The following is a 16217-nucleotide window of genomic DNA, read 5'->3' as shown; positions in this document are numbered from 1 at the left end:
TTGTTTCCACTCTAGTTTCTGCAAACCATTATCTTTTTTTATTTAGATTTTAATTTTTTGCAGACTGCATTTTGATTCATTGTACACAAATGGGGTACATCCTTTCATTTCTATGGTTGTACACGATGTAGATTCACACCATTCCTGTAATCATACATGTACCTAAGGTAATGATGTCTGTCTCATTCCACAAATTTTCATACCCCCGTCCCTCTCATTTCCTTCTACATAGTCTAATGTTCCCCCATTAATCTCTCACTGCCCACCCCCAACCCCCCATTAGATATCATTTTCCACTTATCAGGGAAAACAATTGGCCTTTGGTTTTTTGGGCTTGGCTTATTTCACTTAGCATGGTATTCTCCAATTTCCTCCATTTATTTGCAAATGCCATAACATTATTCTTCTTTTTGGCTGAATAGTAGTCTATTGTGTATATCCCAGAGTTTCTTTATCCATTCATCTGTTGAAGGGCATCTAGGTTGGTTCCACAATCTAGCTATTGTGAATTGCACTGCTATAAACATTGATGTGGCTGTGTTACTGTAGTTTGCTGATTTTAGGTCCTTTGGGTATAAACAGAGGAGTGGGATAACTGGGTCAAAAGGTGGGTCCGTTTCAAGTTTTCTGAGGATTCTCCATACTGCTTTCCAGAGTGGCTGCACCAATTGGCAACTCCACCAGCAATGTAAAAGTGAGTCTTTTTCCCCACATCCAAGCCAACATCTATTATGGCTTGTGTTCTTAATAATAGCCATTCTTTGGAGTAAGGCGGCATCTTAGAGTTGTTTTAATTTGCATTTCTCTCATTACTAGAGAAGTTGAACACTTTTTCTTATATTTATTAATTGTCTGTGTGTCTTCTTCTGTAAAGTGTCTGTTCAGTTCCATTGGAACATTTTACACATATTTTTTGCAAAACAGAGAAATGAGAACATAAAATATGCAGGATTTGAAAAAAAAATTGATGGAAAAAATGACAATTTGTTAGTTCACCCGAAGATGGATATCAGAGTGAGCAAGACACAAAAACCTGATACCTGTGCTCGGGAGCAGCTGCAGTAGAAGGGAAAAGAAGATCGCAGATACAGTGGGTTGAGGACAGTCCACCTGCAGACATCAATCCCATGAGACTCACGGAATTAACACATTAAATAAATACAAAGAGCTTAGCAGCAAACTTGCACTGGGTGAGTGTCATGTCCTGATTAAGAAAGACCATCACATAGACAGTTGAGGAAAAGAACTTGAACTGGACAAGTCCCTTACTTCCTTCACCAGGTACTGGCTGATCTCCTCTCCCTGAGACATCAGAATTGCACACCTGTCCTCCTCCCCTTCCTGCTCACGTCTCTCTCACGAGCTCCTCACATATGCCAGATCCTCTCCTCCTGAATGGATTCTGCTTTCTCCAGGTACCTGTAAAGGTACCTTTATCCTGACACACATTATGTGAAGAACACCATGTTTCACTCAAAAATACAACTTAGTTCTAAAGATGTCTATCTGTCTGTATCCTGCGTAAGTACAAGTGAGAATATAGAAAATGTATCCCAAAATACACATATTGAGGTCCCAATTCCATGTAAGCTCAGAGAGAGCAAATCCACTTTTAATATTATACTAAGATGTTGCTAAAATAGCATCTACAATGAGTACGTATGTACTGTAAGAAAGTTTCATCATCTTTTTAGAAATGTCCAAGTTTTTCAATTTCACAATACTAGTTTCAATACATAATTTGTTAAACCCAACAAGGGGAGGCTAAAAAAATTACTTTCAGGGAATTAAACAAAGGGGGATGAATGGAAGAAGGGGGGATAGGAATAGAACAGTGAACGATTCTGACCTACCTTTCCTATGTACATATATGAATACACCACCATGAATATCACCACAGTGCACGTCCACAGGACAGGGATCTTAATTAGAATAAGATATAGTCTATGCTTGTATAAATACATTAAAACAGATTCTACTGTCATGTATAACTAAAAAGAACAAAAAAATACATAGACGGAAATTATTAGCATTGATTATCAATATTGTCATAGTAAATTGCAAATTATCAGGAAAGCTGTTAACCTGTGACACAAAGGAAAGTCTGGTTGTCATAAAATAGGTAGGGATTGTTAACACAATAAATTTAGTTTCCTAGGTCTGGGGTGCTACAGTAATTAAGAGGTGATATCAGTGAAAGAATAGATAAGGCAGGTCAGAAAAATACCATTACATAAATGAATTATATGTTTATTGATGAATCTTATGTAAAACTGAACTTGGACTTGTAGCTGACCACAAAGTCAAAAGTAAATTCCAAAAGATATCAGGCCTCTAAACTAAAAGGCATGCCTTAGATCAGCTTTCATGGTCTACAATTTTCTAGAATTATTAAGCACTAGCCATGATGGAATATTGACAAACTACAGTGAAACTGACAATTGTTTGCATTCGCTAAACACTGTGTAGATGATTAAATTGATCCACACATCTAAATAAATCAGCAGTTCATATAACTTGCAAAGGATTACACTCCAATTAAAGAATATTTATATATGGATTTTTTCCAGATCAATAAGTCTGAGGCTGTATCTCAGTAGTAGAGTACTGGTTTATTGCCCAGAGGAGGAAATATACATGTCAAATGTATGAAAAGCGTCTCAACATAGTAAGAGAAACCGATTGTAAAGGCAACCAAACAGGTTTTGTGATGATGTGGAACTCCAGCACCACCAAACGGGCAGGCAAATTAGTTCAACCACTTAAGAAATGTCCCCAGATATGAAATATTGTCAATCATGGCAGCTCGTCAGGATGCAATCCCATCAAAAGTCAACACACACCCGTGGAGATGGTCACAGTGGTAACTCTCTGCAGAGGACACATTGTGTGGTCACAATGGTCGACATCAAGGACAGCAAACTTCTCCCATAAAGAACTAGATAGCAAATGCTTTTGACTGCAGGGATCACAGTCTCCCCTGCAACTGTTCAACCTTCCCTGTAGAGGAAGCAGCCTTAGATAATATCATGAGTAAGAGTGGTTATGTTTAATAAAGCCAAAGAAAGAAAACTCGTTGAAACTGCACAAAGGAGAAAAGTGAAACCCCTAAGGTCAATAATTCCTCCTCAAGAATAAAAGTATTCTTCATCTTCCCCAGGAGACCTGGAAGAAGAACATGCAATCCTCTGTATTCACAATGTCAGAAAAACAGCCACCCAAATTTCATCCATATGGGAAAGACTACCTATTTTATTTTGTCACCACACACCATGCTAAAATGGAGAGCACTGTAAATAAATGCACAGCTGCTAAACCCAGAAACAGGACATGATCTCAGAACTACAGATAAAAATAACGGCTGATATAGGAAATCCCTCATTCCTTTGACATTTTATCAAAGTCAAACAGACGAGGTGCACAGACATCTAGACAGGGTGAGAAGAAGGTAGTAGAGTCCAAGGAAATGAGCGTTCTGGGGACAAACACGGGCAACACTTGCAATCAAAAACTGGGTGAACAAATCCAGTATTTCTCTCTACTTCCATCTGTTTTATAATTTAGGAAATTACATCTAGGGGATGCCCAGAGAAGCTGGGACACATACCTTCTCTGCAAAGACTCCTTTTTACCTAAGTCTGTTCATTTTCTTATCAGACTCACACCCACAAGTGAAAGGGATTCAGAGGTGGAAGTGTTGCTCTGAGGGCCACCATTCCACTCATGACAGAGATGTGTTCTTGGTGGCCCCAAGGAAAGCTCCATCATCAAAGGACCATCGGCAGGGCACTGTTTCCTGTCTCTGGCATCGTGTTGAGGATGGCACCTATATCTGCTAGAAAGACCTGGTGACTCTAAGAACAAGTCCTAGGAAGAGGTCACCTCATGTAGGACTCAATGAAGCTCGAATGCCCCCAAAATACACATTTCCAACCCCTCGGGCCCTTGTAGTGAACAATAACCCTCCTTACAGCTTGAGCATATTAAACATAGGGCTTTTATTTTTTCATGAGAAATAAAGACATCTTCCTTCATTAATTAAGCCAAAATCTCAGATATCACAAAACCATCTCAAACCGCTGAGATGTGTTGATATATTTAACAATGAAACTGAATAGGGTGGATGATGGCATTGCCTCCGTAGGATACCATTGTCCACAGGTGAGTCTCAGTAACCTCTTAGTAGATGGTGAAATTCGAACTTTTGCTTCACATTGGGTCCAACTGGCGAGAGCAACCCGTCTGGCCCTAACTATGGGATCATGCAGAAGTTGTTCTTCATGGTACTAACACAGCATTCCTGGGACCTTTCCCTGCCCTATCCGCCTACTCCAGTGTTCTTTCTTTTGAGACTGATCCATCAATAATTGCTAAAAATCAAACACCTGACTTCATCTCTCCTTCTGTGGAGTCAGAACATCAAAATGCAATTTAGGGATGAGATAGATATCATCTGCCAGATATCACAGATCTGGACACACAACGATGTCAGGTTTGAAATCCAAGTTGCTATGTTTTTAGACACCATATTATGTTGTCATTTTGGAGGAACTTGATGATGGAAGTCAGGAATTTTGACTCACCAGTGTTCCTGTCACTTTAGTTCATACTAGAAACCCAGAAATGAAGCCCATGACACAATCACAGAGGAGGCATCCAACCAATGAGATGTCTCAGGGCCCCCTTCATTTCCCTGTTCCTCAAGCTGTAGATGAAGGGGTTCAGCATTTGAGGGACAACGCTGTACATCATTGAAGCCACTACATTCTTAATGGTAGAGTCCGTAACTGCAGAGCTGAGGTAAACTCCAAAACCTGTCCCATAGAATAAGGACACAACTGAGAGGTGAGACCCACAGGTGGAAAAAGCTTTATACCTTCCAACCACTGATGAGATCCTCAAAATAGAGGAGAGAATTTGGGTATAAGAGAAAATAATCCCAGAGAGGGGAACCCCAAAAAATATGATACTCACTAGATACACCAGGATGTTATTGATGAAAGTGTCAGAACAGGCCAGCTTGATGACCTGAGAAAGTTCACAGAAGAAGTCAGGTATCTCCAGGTCTGTGCAGAAGGACAGCTGCATCAGCATCAGAGTGTGGAGCAGGCCATGCACAATGCTAAGTAGCAGGCAGAGTAGAAGCAGCAGGACACACAGACAGGGGTTCATGATGACTGTGTACCTCAGGGGGTGACAAATGGCCACAAAGCGGTCATAGGCCATCACTGCAAGGAGAAAATTTTCTAAACCACCAAAACTCAAGACAAAGCAGACCTGGGAGAGGCAGCCTGTGTAACTGATGCTCTGATCCTGTGTTTGGATGTTCACCAGCATCTTGGGGATGGTGGTTGTACCCATACAGATATCAGCCAAGGACAAGATGGAGAGGAAGAAGTACATAGGGGTGTGGAGGTGGGAGTCAGAGCTGACAGCCAGGATGATGAGCAGGTTTCCCAGGACAGTGACCAGGTACATGGACAGGAACATGCTGAAGATGAGGGGCTGCAGTGCCGGGTCCTCTGTCATTCCCAGAAGGAGGAATTCTGAAAGTGCTGTTTGGTTTGTGATTTCCATGTTGCTGGTGAATCTTATGGAAGAGATGAGGCAAAAATAAAATAAGATAAATGGTTTCTGGACAACCAGAAAGTGTATCAAATGGTGACTTGATAGAAATGAAAAATCTTGCAACCACCAGGGCCTTCCTGATGATAAGATCTAAGGCTATGGACCAGAGGACCTGTCTGAGCAAACATTGCAGATGAATTTACTATCTCTAACCATGAACATCCAGCACTTTAAACAATATCCTTCATGCATGCTCTGAAACCAAGGCAACATGCAGGTCTTCTCTCTGCTTCCTATTTCTCCCCTCCCTCTGCTCTCCTGCCTCCTCTAACTTCCACGCCTTTTATTAGACAGCAACACTTCGACCGACATCGTGGTGGGTGCTGAATAACACTCAGCATCTCACCTGGATATTGAAGGTGAAAGATCTGTTCTCAGCACAGGTAGACAGATGGATTGAGCCAGTAGACTCCCGCTCAGGAAGGGTTATCTCTGGGAGAAGAGGCGCAGGTGCTGCTTCCTGACTGGGGCAAGGCTGCTCAGGGAGGTGGTCCCAGGCTGACTCCTGCAGTTCTGTGTCCCTGGGGCTCAAAATCCAGAGCTCCTCATTAGGGCAGCTAGTTCACTATCATTCTTGTCCCAGGAGAGCACAACCTTAAAGACCCAGGCCATAAAAGAGAAGAATTGAGAATGATGGATCCCCTGACCCCAGATATCTGTCCACTGCCTCAATCAGTTCTCTCCACAGTTCATGCTCATCATTTCCCAGATTTTGCACACGTAACACATGGCCATTTCCTAATAAATTTCAATGTTCTGGTTTTGCTATAAACAAAAGCATCTCTACCTATGTCATGATATTAGAAAACCTGATTCTCTTTTAGGTATGAAAATAAGTCTTAGACATTTGAGAATACATAATGCAATGATAAAGACGGCTAAGATATAAAAGTACAAACACTCAAGGTGTCTCTTCCTAATTGCCATTGATTATTTGCTGAATCTTAATTTTCGTTCTCTATATTTTGCACAGAAAATTCTAATCTGTTTCTTTGAATGCTGCTGACTTCCAATTATATATAAACAGGCATTGCCCAGAAACTTGTAAATCTGATGCAATCCTGTCGTCTGTTTTTATCTCTTTTTCCTGTGGTTTGGGGGTTTTATTAGTCAGGGTTCTCTAGAGGAACAGATCCTAAAGGAGGTATGATTATGAAAAGGCTATTTATTAGATTGCTTTACACACTCAGAAGCAGGACAGTCCACAATGGCCATCTGCAGGCTAGAGAGCTGGAGGAACCTGTAGCTGCTCAGCCCAAGAGGCTGAAGCCTCAGAACAAGAGGGCTCAACAATGTTGCCCCAGTTGGCGACCGAAGGCTTCTGTAAACTCCCTGGAGAATCACTGGCAGAGTTCACTTTGAAAGAGTGAAGGAGCAAGAGTCTGATGTCCTCAGGTTATCCCAGCAGAATCAAGAATGCCTTCAAGAAGAATCGAGCTTGCATCTGCTACAGCATCCTTGTTCTTCAACTTTTATTCCACCCAAGCCTCCAATCTATTGGACAATGCTGCCCAGGCTTAGGGACTGTCTCCACTTCAGTTCCCGGTCCCACGTGCCAATTATTCCCAGACACATCCTCACTGACACACCTAGGAGCCTATTAATCTTCTTCATGTATTAATCTAATCTAGGTGACAATTCGTATTAACCATTGCAGGGGTCATGTCCAAAATATTCTTGCCTGTACACCTATATTTTTGTCTAGTAGTTCCAGGTATACATGCCTCACATTTAGGTCTTTGATCAATGTTGTACTGATTTTTTTGTACAGAGAAAAAGTGTTCATTTCAGCCTTCTGCTTATGAATACCATTTTCCCCGAACCCTACATCAAAAGCACTGTGCTTTCCTCAGGTTAAGATATTGGCATCTTTATCAAGAATCAGATGGTTGCAGATGCATGGGTTTATTTCTGGGATTTCTATTATGTTCCATCCATCTATGTGTCAGTTTTCTGGCAAGTGCTCTGCTGCTTTGGTGACTGTGGCTCAGATTACAGCTTCGGTTTCCTTCGTCAGTGTTTTGTCATTTTCATTGTAGAGGTCTTTCACTTCCTTGGTTAAATTTTTAATTCAGTATTTTAATATTGTAGCTAAAGTGAATGGGAAAGCTTTCATGATTTCTTTCTCAGCAATCTTGCAATTGGCTTATAAAAGTACACTTGTTTTGTTCTCCGATTTGTCTTTGGCAACTCTATTGGATTCCCTTACATATTGTAATAGTCATTTGGTGAAGTATTTGCTTTTCTACATATAGAATCTCATCATCTGACGTGAAACTACTAGAAGAAACCATAGGTGAGATATTTCACGATGCTAGTATATGGCAATGATTTTGGGATATGACACCCAAGGAAACTGGAAGCAAAAGCAAAAGGAGACAAATGGGATCATGTCAAACCAAAACGTTTCCATAAGACAAAGCAAGCAATAAAAATAGAAGAGAGATCAGTGGGGCAAGGATGGGGATTGAGGGGGAGGGAGGAGGGACAGGAAAAGGGAGGAATGGTGGAATGAATCTGAACAAACTTTCCGAAGTACGTATGTGAATTTACCACGGTGAATTGCACTTTTGTGTATATCCATAATGTACTAACTTAAAAAACTAAAAATAAATATCAGAGGAGTAGAGGAAAGATAATGGAGAGGGGGGAGGGGAGGGAAATAAAATGTACTAAGGACTGAACTATAGCAAATTATATCCTGTAATTATGTCAAAATTATCCCAATATTATGTATAACTCTAATGCACCAAAAAAAATTTAAGAAATGAGGAGAAACACTACAGAATGAGAGACATATTTGCCAACTATCCTTCTAACAAAGGATTAATAACCATAATACATAAGACACTCAAAAAACTTCAACAACAAAAACCAAAGTAAAACAAGTTTTAAAATGTGCAAATGATCTAAATAAACATTTTCCAAAAGAAGACATACAAATGACCCATAATTATAGGGAAAAAAATTCTCCACATCTGTAATCATCAGGGAAATGCAAGTCAGAACCACACTGAGAAACCATCTCACCCCAGTCAGAATCCCTATTACCAAAAATCATAATAGGAACAAATGCTGGTAAGAGAGTGGAGAAAAAGGAACCCTAATGCTGTTGATAGGAGGACATGTTAGTAAAGCCACTGTGCCAAACAACACAGAGGTGCCTCCAAAGACTGAAAGTAGAACCACCATCCAGGGGTGATCCAGGGTCCCAGCCCCTGGGTATAAAGTGGAAGGAAAGGAAGTCAGTACACGAAAGAGATACCTTCATACTCCCATCCTCCCATTTACTGCAAAGCTATTCACAACAGCCAAGCTATGAATTCAGCCCAGGTGCCCATCAACACATGAATAGATAAAGAAAATATGGCACATATACACAACAGAATATCTTTCAGCTATAAAAGAAGTATGAAATCCTGTCACTTGCAGCAAAACTGATGGAACTGGAGGACATCATATTAAATGAAAAAAGCCAGACACAGAAAGACAAGTGTTGCATGTTCTCTCTCATGTGTGAGGACTGAAGAACTTAAAAAAAAATAATAATAACCTGAAAGTAGAAGAGGGATTATTAGAGGCCGGTTAGGGGCTGAGGGGAGGGTGAGATAGGGAAGGGATGAGAGGGTACAGAAGGATGGATGGATTCCATCAGTACATGATACATACCAATATCACAGTGAATCTCATTATTTTGTATAACTAATTTGTGTTCATAATTATAATAATTTTTAAATCAAGAAATAAAAGATTCCAACTGATTGTATTGCTGCTTCTGTGAAGTGTCTGTTCAGTTTCTTAGCCCATTTAGTAATTAGGTTATTTGTTTTTTTCTGGTGTTAGGTTTTCTGAGTTCTTTATATATACTAGAGATTATTATACTGTCGTGTACAACAAATTAGAACAAACAAAAAATTTTTAAAGAAATAAATAAAAGTTTATGCCCTAAAAAGATGCTGTCAAGCCAGGTATAGTGCATGTCTGTAATCCCAGCAATTCAAGAGGCTGAGGCAGCAGGATTGCAAAGTTCAAGACCAGCTTGGCCAAGTGAGTTGAGACCCTGCCTCCAAATAAAAAACACAAAGGCTATGGTATGAAGCTCAGTGGTAGGCCACCCCTGGGTTCAGTCCCCAGCACTGCACAAACACACACACACACACACACACACACACACACATACACACACACACACACACACATACACAAATGTAAAAACAGAATGAGATGACCAGACACAGACAAAGTATCTTCAAAAAATATATCTGATAAAAGAACTACTATCCAAAGAACTCCTTTGCCTCCTACCCCCATTCAAAAAATAATATTATGAAATTCATCTGGAAGAATAAGAAACCCAGAATAGCTAAAGCAATCCTTAGCAGGAAGAGTGAAACAGGGGATATTGCAATACCAGATCTTCAACTCTACTACAAAGCAATAGTAACAAAAACGGCATGGTATTGGTACCAAAATAGAAAGGTAGATCAATGGTACAGAATAGAGGACACGGACACAAACCCAAATAAATACAATTTTCTCATACTAGACAAAGGGGCCTAAATATGCAATGGAGAAAAGATAGCCTCTTCAACAAATGGTGCTGGGAGAATTGGAAATCCATATGCAACAGAATGAAACTAAACCCATATCTCTCACCATGCATGAAACTAAACTCAAAATGGATTAAGACCTCGGAATCAGACCAGAGACCCTGCATCTTATAGAAGAAAAAGTAGGTCCAAATCTTCACCTTGTTGGTCTAGGACCAGACTTCCTTAACACGACTCCCATAGCACAAGAAATAAAAGCTAGAATCAACAACTGGGATAGATTCAAACTAAAAAGCTTTCTCTCAGCAAAGGAAACTATCAGCAATGCGAAGAAAGAGCCTACAGAGTGGGAGAATATCTTTGCCAATCATACTTCAGATAGAGCACTAATCTCCAGAATCTATAAAGAACTCAAAAAACTCTACTCCAAGAATTCAAATAATCCAGTCGACAAATGGGCTAAGGAAATGAATAGACACTTCACAGAAGAAGATCTACAAGCAATCAACAAACATATGGAAAAATGCTCAACATCTCTAGTAATAAGAGAAATGCAAATCAAAACCACCCTAACATTCCATCTCACCCCAATTAGAATGGCCATTATCAAGAATACGAGCAACAACAGGTGTTGGCGAGGATGTGGGGAGAAAGGTACACTCCTACATTGCTGGTGGGGCTGCAAACTGGTGCAGCCACTCTGGAAAGCAGTGTGGAGATTCCTTAGAAAACTTGGAATGGAACCACCATTTGACCCAGCTATCCCACTCCTTGGTCTATACCCAAAGGACTTAAAATCAGCATACTACAGAGATACAGCCACATCTACTATCATTTCTAACCCTGTACCCACTCCCCTCCCTTCACTTCCCTCTACCTAATCCAAAGTAACTCTATTCTTCCTCAACCACCACCCATCCCCACTTATTGTGAATTAGCATCAGCATGTCAGAGAAAATAATCAGCCTTTGGTTTTGGGGATTGGATTATTTCACTTAGCATGATATTCTCCAGCTCCATCCATTTACCAGAGAATGCCATCATTTCATTCTTCTGTAAGATTGAGTAATATTCCACTGTGTATATGTACCACATTTTCTTTATCCATTCATCTGCTGAAGGACCTCAGTTTAGCTATTGTGTGTTGAGCTGCAATAAATATTGATGTGACTGTGCCACTGATGTTCTTTTTAAGATTGAGTAGAAATTGAGACTAGATTAATGCAATGTTTTTACAGTACTGGGAGTAGATACTCAGCTTCATGATGCTAGTCAAGTATGAAATCACTAAGCTACATCCCAGCCCTGCAGTCAGATTTTTTTTATGAGGATTGAACCCAGGGGCACTTACCCACTGAGCCTCATCCCTGACCCTTTTCAGTATTTTATTTATAGACAGGGTCTTGCTGAGTTGCTTATATTCTCACTAGATTGCTGAGGCTGGCTTTGAACTCATGATCCTCCTGCCTCAGTTTCCTGAGCTGCTGCGATTACAGGTGTGCACCACTGTGCCTGGGCTGCAGTCATTTTTTGATTGCCCATATCATAATACCTATCTCCAAAAAGTCATTCTATGATACTATTGTTATCACTTCCTCATGGATACTTGTGCACTAAATTATAACAACTTTCTTCTGACCTTGATAAAGTTCCAAGGTCATGATTGGTTTCTGGGACTTGGTTGTCATTTTCATCATTGCACTTCTGAGATTCCTTCATGTTATTGGGTTTAGCTGATGTTACCCCATAATCAGTCCTATTTTTATATGATGTTTGATAACACAAAACAACAGGGATTTTTTTCTGATATGGATGGGAATGATGGTCAGGTAGAAAAAAATGAAGGGAACATGAATGATACCAATACATTCATTCGGTATTGACATATGATGAAATACATATGAATTAAAATGTATCAGAGAAGAAATGAATTAGATGCATGAGTAACATTTTTAAAATATTAACTAAAGGACTTTGGTTAGTTGGCTTCAAGAAGACTGTTGTTCAACATCTCACCTGGTTATTGACGATGGACGATGTATCCCTAGGAAATACATACAGATTAAATACATCAGTGAAGACTGGCCAGGAAAGGTTTCCAGGAAGGGGCTCCGTTGTGGCTTCCTGCCTGAGGAACAGCTGTTGAGTGAGGTGGTCCCAAGCTGATTTCTATAGTCTGTATCTCTGGGGCTCCATATCCAACGCTCCTCATCATACCACATATTTTAGTTAGCATTCTGATCTCGAGAGTGCATGTCCTTAAAGACCAACTCTGCAGAAGTGAGGGATTCAGGAAGACTGATTCCTGACCCAAGAGGCCATGGTCACACCACTCAGTTCTCTCCATTATTTCTGCTCAACTCCATCTCACAGATTTTGTTGACATAACATGTGGTATTCCTCAAATGAATTCAAGGTCTCCTTTTAGGTCAAAATCAACGTCATCTCTATTTAATTAATGCTTTAAGAAAGCTTGCTTCCATTTTAGTTGTCACCATGTATTATAGATGTGGGTCTAAATCATGTATTTATAAATATTTATTAAAATGTTTTTTTGACACATTTCTGTTGCTGTAACAAAAACACAAGATAAATCATTGAAATAAGGAAAGTTTCATTTTTGCTCATGGCTTTGGATATTTGTTTCATGGTTGTTTTGCCTGTTGTTCTGTGCCTATAATAGCTCTGTGTATCATAGAAACAGTATGTGGTGGAGAAGGTGTTTGGTTTGGATCTGGAATGTCCCACCTACCAATGCTTCTGAATTGAAATCACTGTTCCTGGATCAGCAAGGCACTTTTAGAAATGGTTGTTTAATGAGGACTTCGACCTCATCAGTGGATACTCTTCATTTAACAGATTAATTGATTCATAACTGGATGGACCACTGGGAAATAAGATCTAGTTGGAGGAAACAAGTCACAGTGGGCCTGTGCTGGAAGGGTTGATTCCCTCTTTGTGTTTGCAGTACTAGGGACCTAGTCTTCATCACATGAGTCTTTAAAGGGCACTGAAGAGGCAAGCATAATACCTCTTATCATGTATTTCTTAAGTGAGGAAGATTAGGGGATGGAATTAACATTTTGAGGGCCAGCATTCAAATCATGATAGTGATATTACTTGTGACTCCATAGATAGGTCTATTATCAATGGACAAACGGAAGGACAATCATCTTTCCATCTCTGACATCATGTCTAGACACAACCACCTGGTGTGTATAAGGAAAATCAGTTGTTGGAAGAGGTCATTTCATTTAGGACAAAATAAAGACTTAATCCCCAATCTCTTCATTCCTTCTTCCAGAATCTTTTTTAATTTCTTTAAAATTTTAATATTATAATATACTTTTTAAATATTTTTGACAGACTGCATTTTGATTAATTGTACACAAATGGGGTACATCATTTCGTTTCCATTGTTGTACAGCATGTAGATCCACACCATTCATGTAATCATACATGTACATAGGGTAATGATGTCAGAATCTTTGTGATGAACAATAAATCTCTTGACTCTCTAATGATGCTACAATCAGAGGTAATGTTTGAGAACCAACAACATCATCAGTAATAGACTTCCAATATTGTACAACGGTCTCAACCACTGAGATAAATAACTATGTGGATTTGTTAAATAATGGATTTGAGCAAAGTGGATGCTACTGAGACCTCATTAGTACACAGTTTGCCAGGAATCATTTCAGTAATTACTCAATCAGATATGAAAGTCAGTTACTTGGCCTCCCAGTAGTTCTACCTGTGAGATGAAACACATGATGACCCAACCATGGGATCAAGCTGAAGCTACTTTCCAGATGAGAACTTGACTTTGAGGAAATGTTTTTCCACCCTAACCAACTTCCACGACTCTCCATCTTCTGAGACTCATCCATACAATATCACTAAATGAGAACCCCCCACTTTTACTCAACCTGATGGATCCTGTGATCTTTGACAAAGTATTCATTCTGTAACTGCTCTCTGGAACTGTAAAAAGACAAACCCAAGTTAGAAGTTCAAATAGAAATGCGCTTATCTATCATTTTCTTGTAACTGGATGACCAGGGAGAAGGGATCTTCTACATATTGCCGAGCATTACTTAAATATATTCTGACTCTGTGCACATCCTGCAAACTCGTCTTTTGCTAAGATTCCATTAAATGAGATTTGCCATATTTTCTAATTTCTAATTTTTTCCTTCATTGTCTGCTTGTAGGAATCCACAACAAAGAAACTGTGTTTAGACACTTCGAGTCACATGTCAAATATCACAGAATTAGACAAAAAGAAAAGTTATCTTTCAAGCCAACTCTGAAATCTGTGTGATATTAACTCTGTCTCTTCCATGTAGAAGAAGATTTGGAATGAAGGGAGGCATTTTGACTCACCATGATCCTGTCACTGAACCCAAGATCAAACAAAATGAAATATCGAAAAAGAAATGCTATCCTAACCAGGAACTTCCTCAAGGCATCTTTCATGTCCCTGTTCCTCAGACTGTAGATAAAGGGGTTCAGCATCTGAGGAACCACAGAGTACATCACTGAGGCCACTGCAGTCTTCCTGGGAGAGTCAGTCACTGAAGAGCTAATGTACACCCCAAATCCTGTCCCATAGTACAAGGAGACAACACACAGGTGAGACCCACAGGTGGAAAAGGCTTTATGCTTTCCTTCTGATGAGGGCATTTTCAAGACAGAGGACACAATGTGAACATAGGAGAAAATGATCCCAGAGATGGAAACACCACCAAACATGCAAGACGAAATGTACACCAGGATGTTTACAAAGAGTGTATCAGAGCAGGTGAGCTTGATGAACTGAGTAAGTTCACAGAAGAAGTGGGGAATCTCCAGGACTCTGCAGAAGGACAGCCTCAGCACCATCACACTGTGCAGCAGACCAACCACAATGCTAATGGACATTGAAACCATGACCAGCAGGACACAGAGGCAGGGGTTCATGATGACCGTGTACCTCAGGGGGTGAGAGATGGCCACATAGCGGTCATAGGCCATCACTGCAAGCAGAAAATTTTCCAAATATCCAAACACTATGACCAAGCCACCTTGGGTGAGGCAGCCTGAGTATGTGATGCTCTGATCCTGAACTTGGATGTTCACCAGCATCTTAGGGATTATGCTTGTGCTTAAACTGATGTCATTAAAGGACAGGCTGCAGAGGAAGAAGTACATGGGGGTGTGGAGATGGGAATCATTGCTGATGGCCAGGATGATGAGCAGGTTTCCCACGATGGTGACCAGGTACATGGACAGGAAGAGGCTGAAGATGAGGGGCTGCAGGGCTGGGTCTTCTGTCAGACCCTGAAGGAGGAATTCTGAAACAGCTGTGTGGTTTGTGCTCTCCATGTTGCTAAAAAACATGGGATAAAAATTAAATGAATGCCTTCCAAATGAGGATCAAGAGTCATATCACAATTTGATACTAATGAAAACTTTTGTATTACCACGGACTTAGGATAAGCTATGGGGATTAGGACTAGAAATCTATATTTTAACAAAAAGTATACATCAACTTGATATCTCTAAGCATTGAGAATCAGTGCTTTAAAAAATCCATTTATTACATATACCGTGTACTTAAAGGATATTAAAATGTATTTTTTGCAGACTTGTCCCTCTCTTCTACTTTTTCACAGCTTTCACTAACTCCTACTTCCTTTGCTGGGCAACAAGTTTTTTCCACATATTTCTAAGTGACGAGAGTATAACAAAGTATAAGACTTTGGGTTTCTCTCAGAAATTTCCTATATCTTGAAAAATTGAATGCCCTATCTTCTGAAGCCATGTTCTTCAACTTTGGTGTGCCTCATAATCATCAGATGATTAGACGGGGTAGATCATGTCCCTGTCAGGTCCACAGACCCAGGACGACAGGTTGTGGACATGACACACGGTTAGTTTTGGCCAAACCTGGACAAGTCAGTGCGTCTGATTGCTGAGTTGACTCTCATGATCAGTCTCTGCTAAGGCCTGAGCAGAGCACAGGTTCACGTTCTCAAACCACCTTTACATTTT

At 40.1% G+C, this 16217-nt stretch overlaps 2 protein-coding genes across 2 annotated transcripts; both read right to left on the bottom strand.

The window, feature by feature from the left end:
* Positions 1-4641: 4641 nt before the first annotated feature.
* On the bottom strand, positions 4642-5592 carry LOC306646502 (olfactory receptor 7G2-like; the record flags this gene model as incomplete). The annotated part of the gene is made up of 1 exon (XM_079115098.1): positions 4642-5592. Exon 1 carries the CDS (start codon positions 5575-5577, stop codon positions 4642-4644), a length of 936 nt encoding a protein of 311 aa, XP_078971224.1. The 5' UTR covers positions 5578-5592.
* An 8915-nt stretch (positions 5593-14507) lies between these two features.
* On the bottom strand, positions 14508-15548 carry LOC306646501 (olfactory receptor 7G2-like; the record flags this gene model as incomplete). The annotated part of the gene is made up of 1 exon (XM_079115097.1): positions 14508-15548. The coding sequence occupies one exon, from the start codon at positions 15546-15548 to the stop codon at positions 14508-14510; it is 1041 nt and encodes a 346-aa protein (XP_078971223.1).
* Positions 15549-16217: the final 669 nt, after the last annotated feature.

Source organism: Sciurus vulgaris (assembly GCF_902686455.1).
Source record: "Sciurus vulgaris genome assembly, chromosome: 16".
Classification (NCBI taxonomy): Eukaryota; Metazoa; Chordata; class Mammalia; order Rodentia; family Sciuridae; genus Sciurus; species Sciurus vulgaris.
Note: the sequence above shows the minus strand (reverse complement) of the source record. Positions and strands in the feature narration are given on the sequence as shown.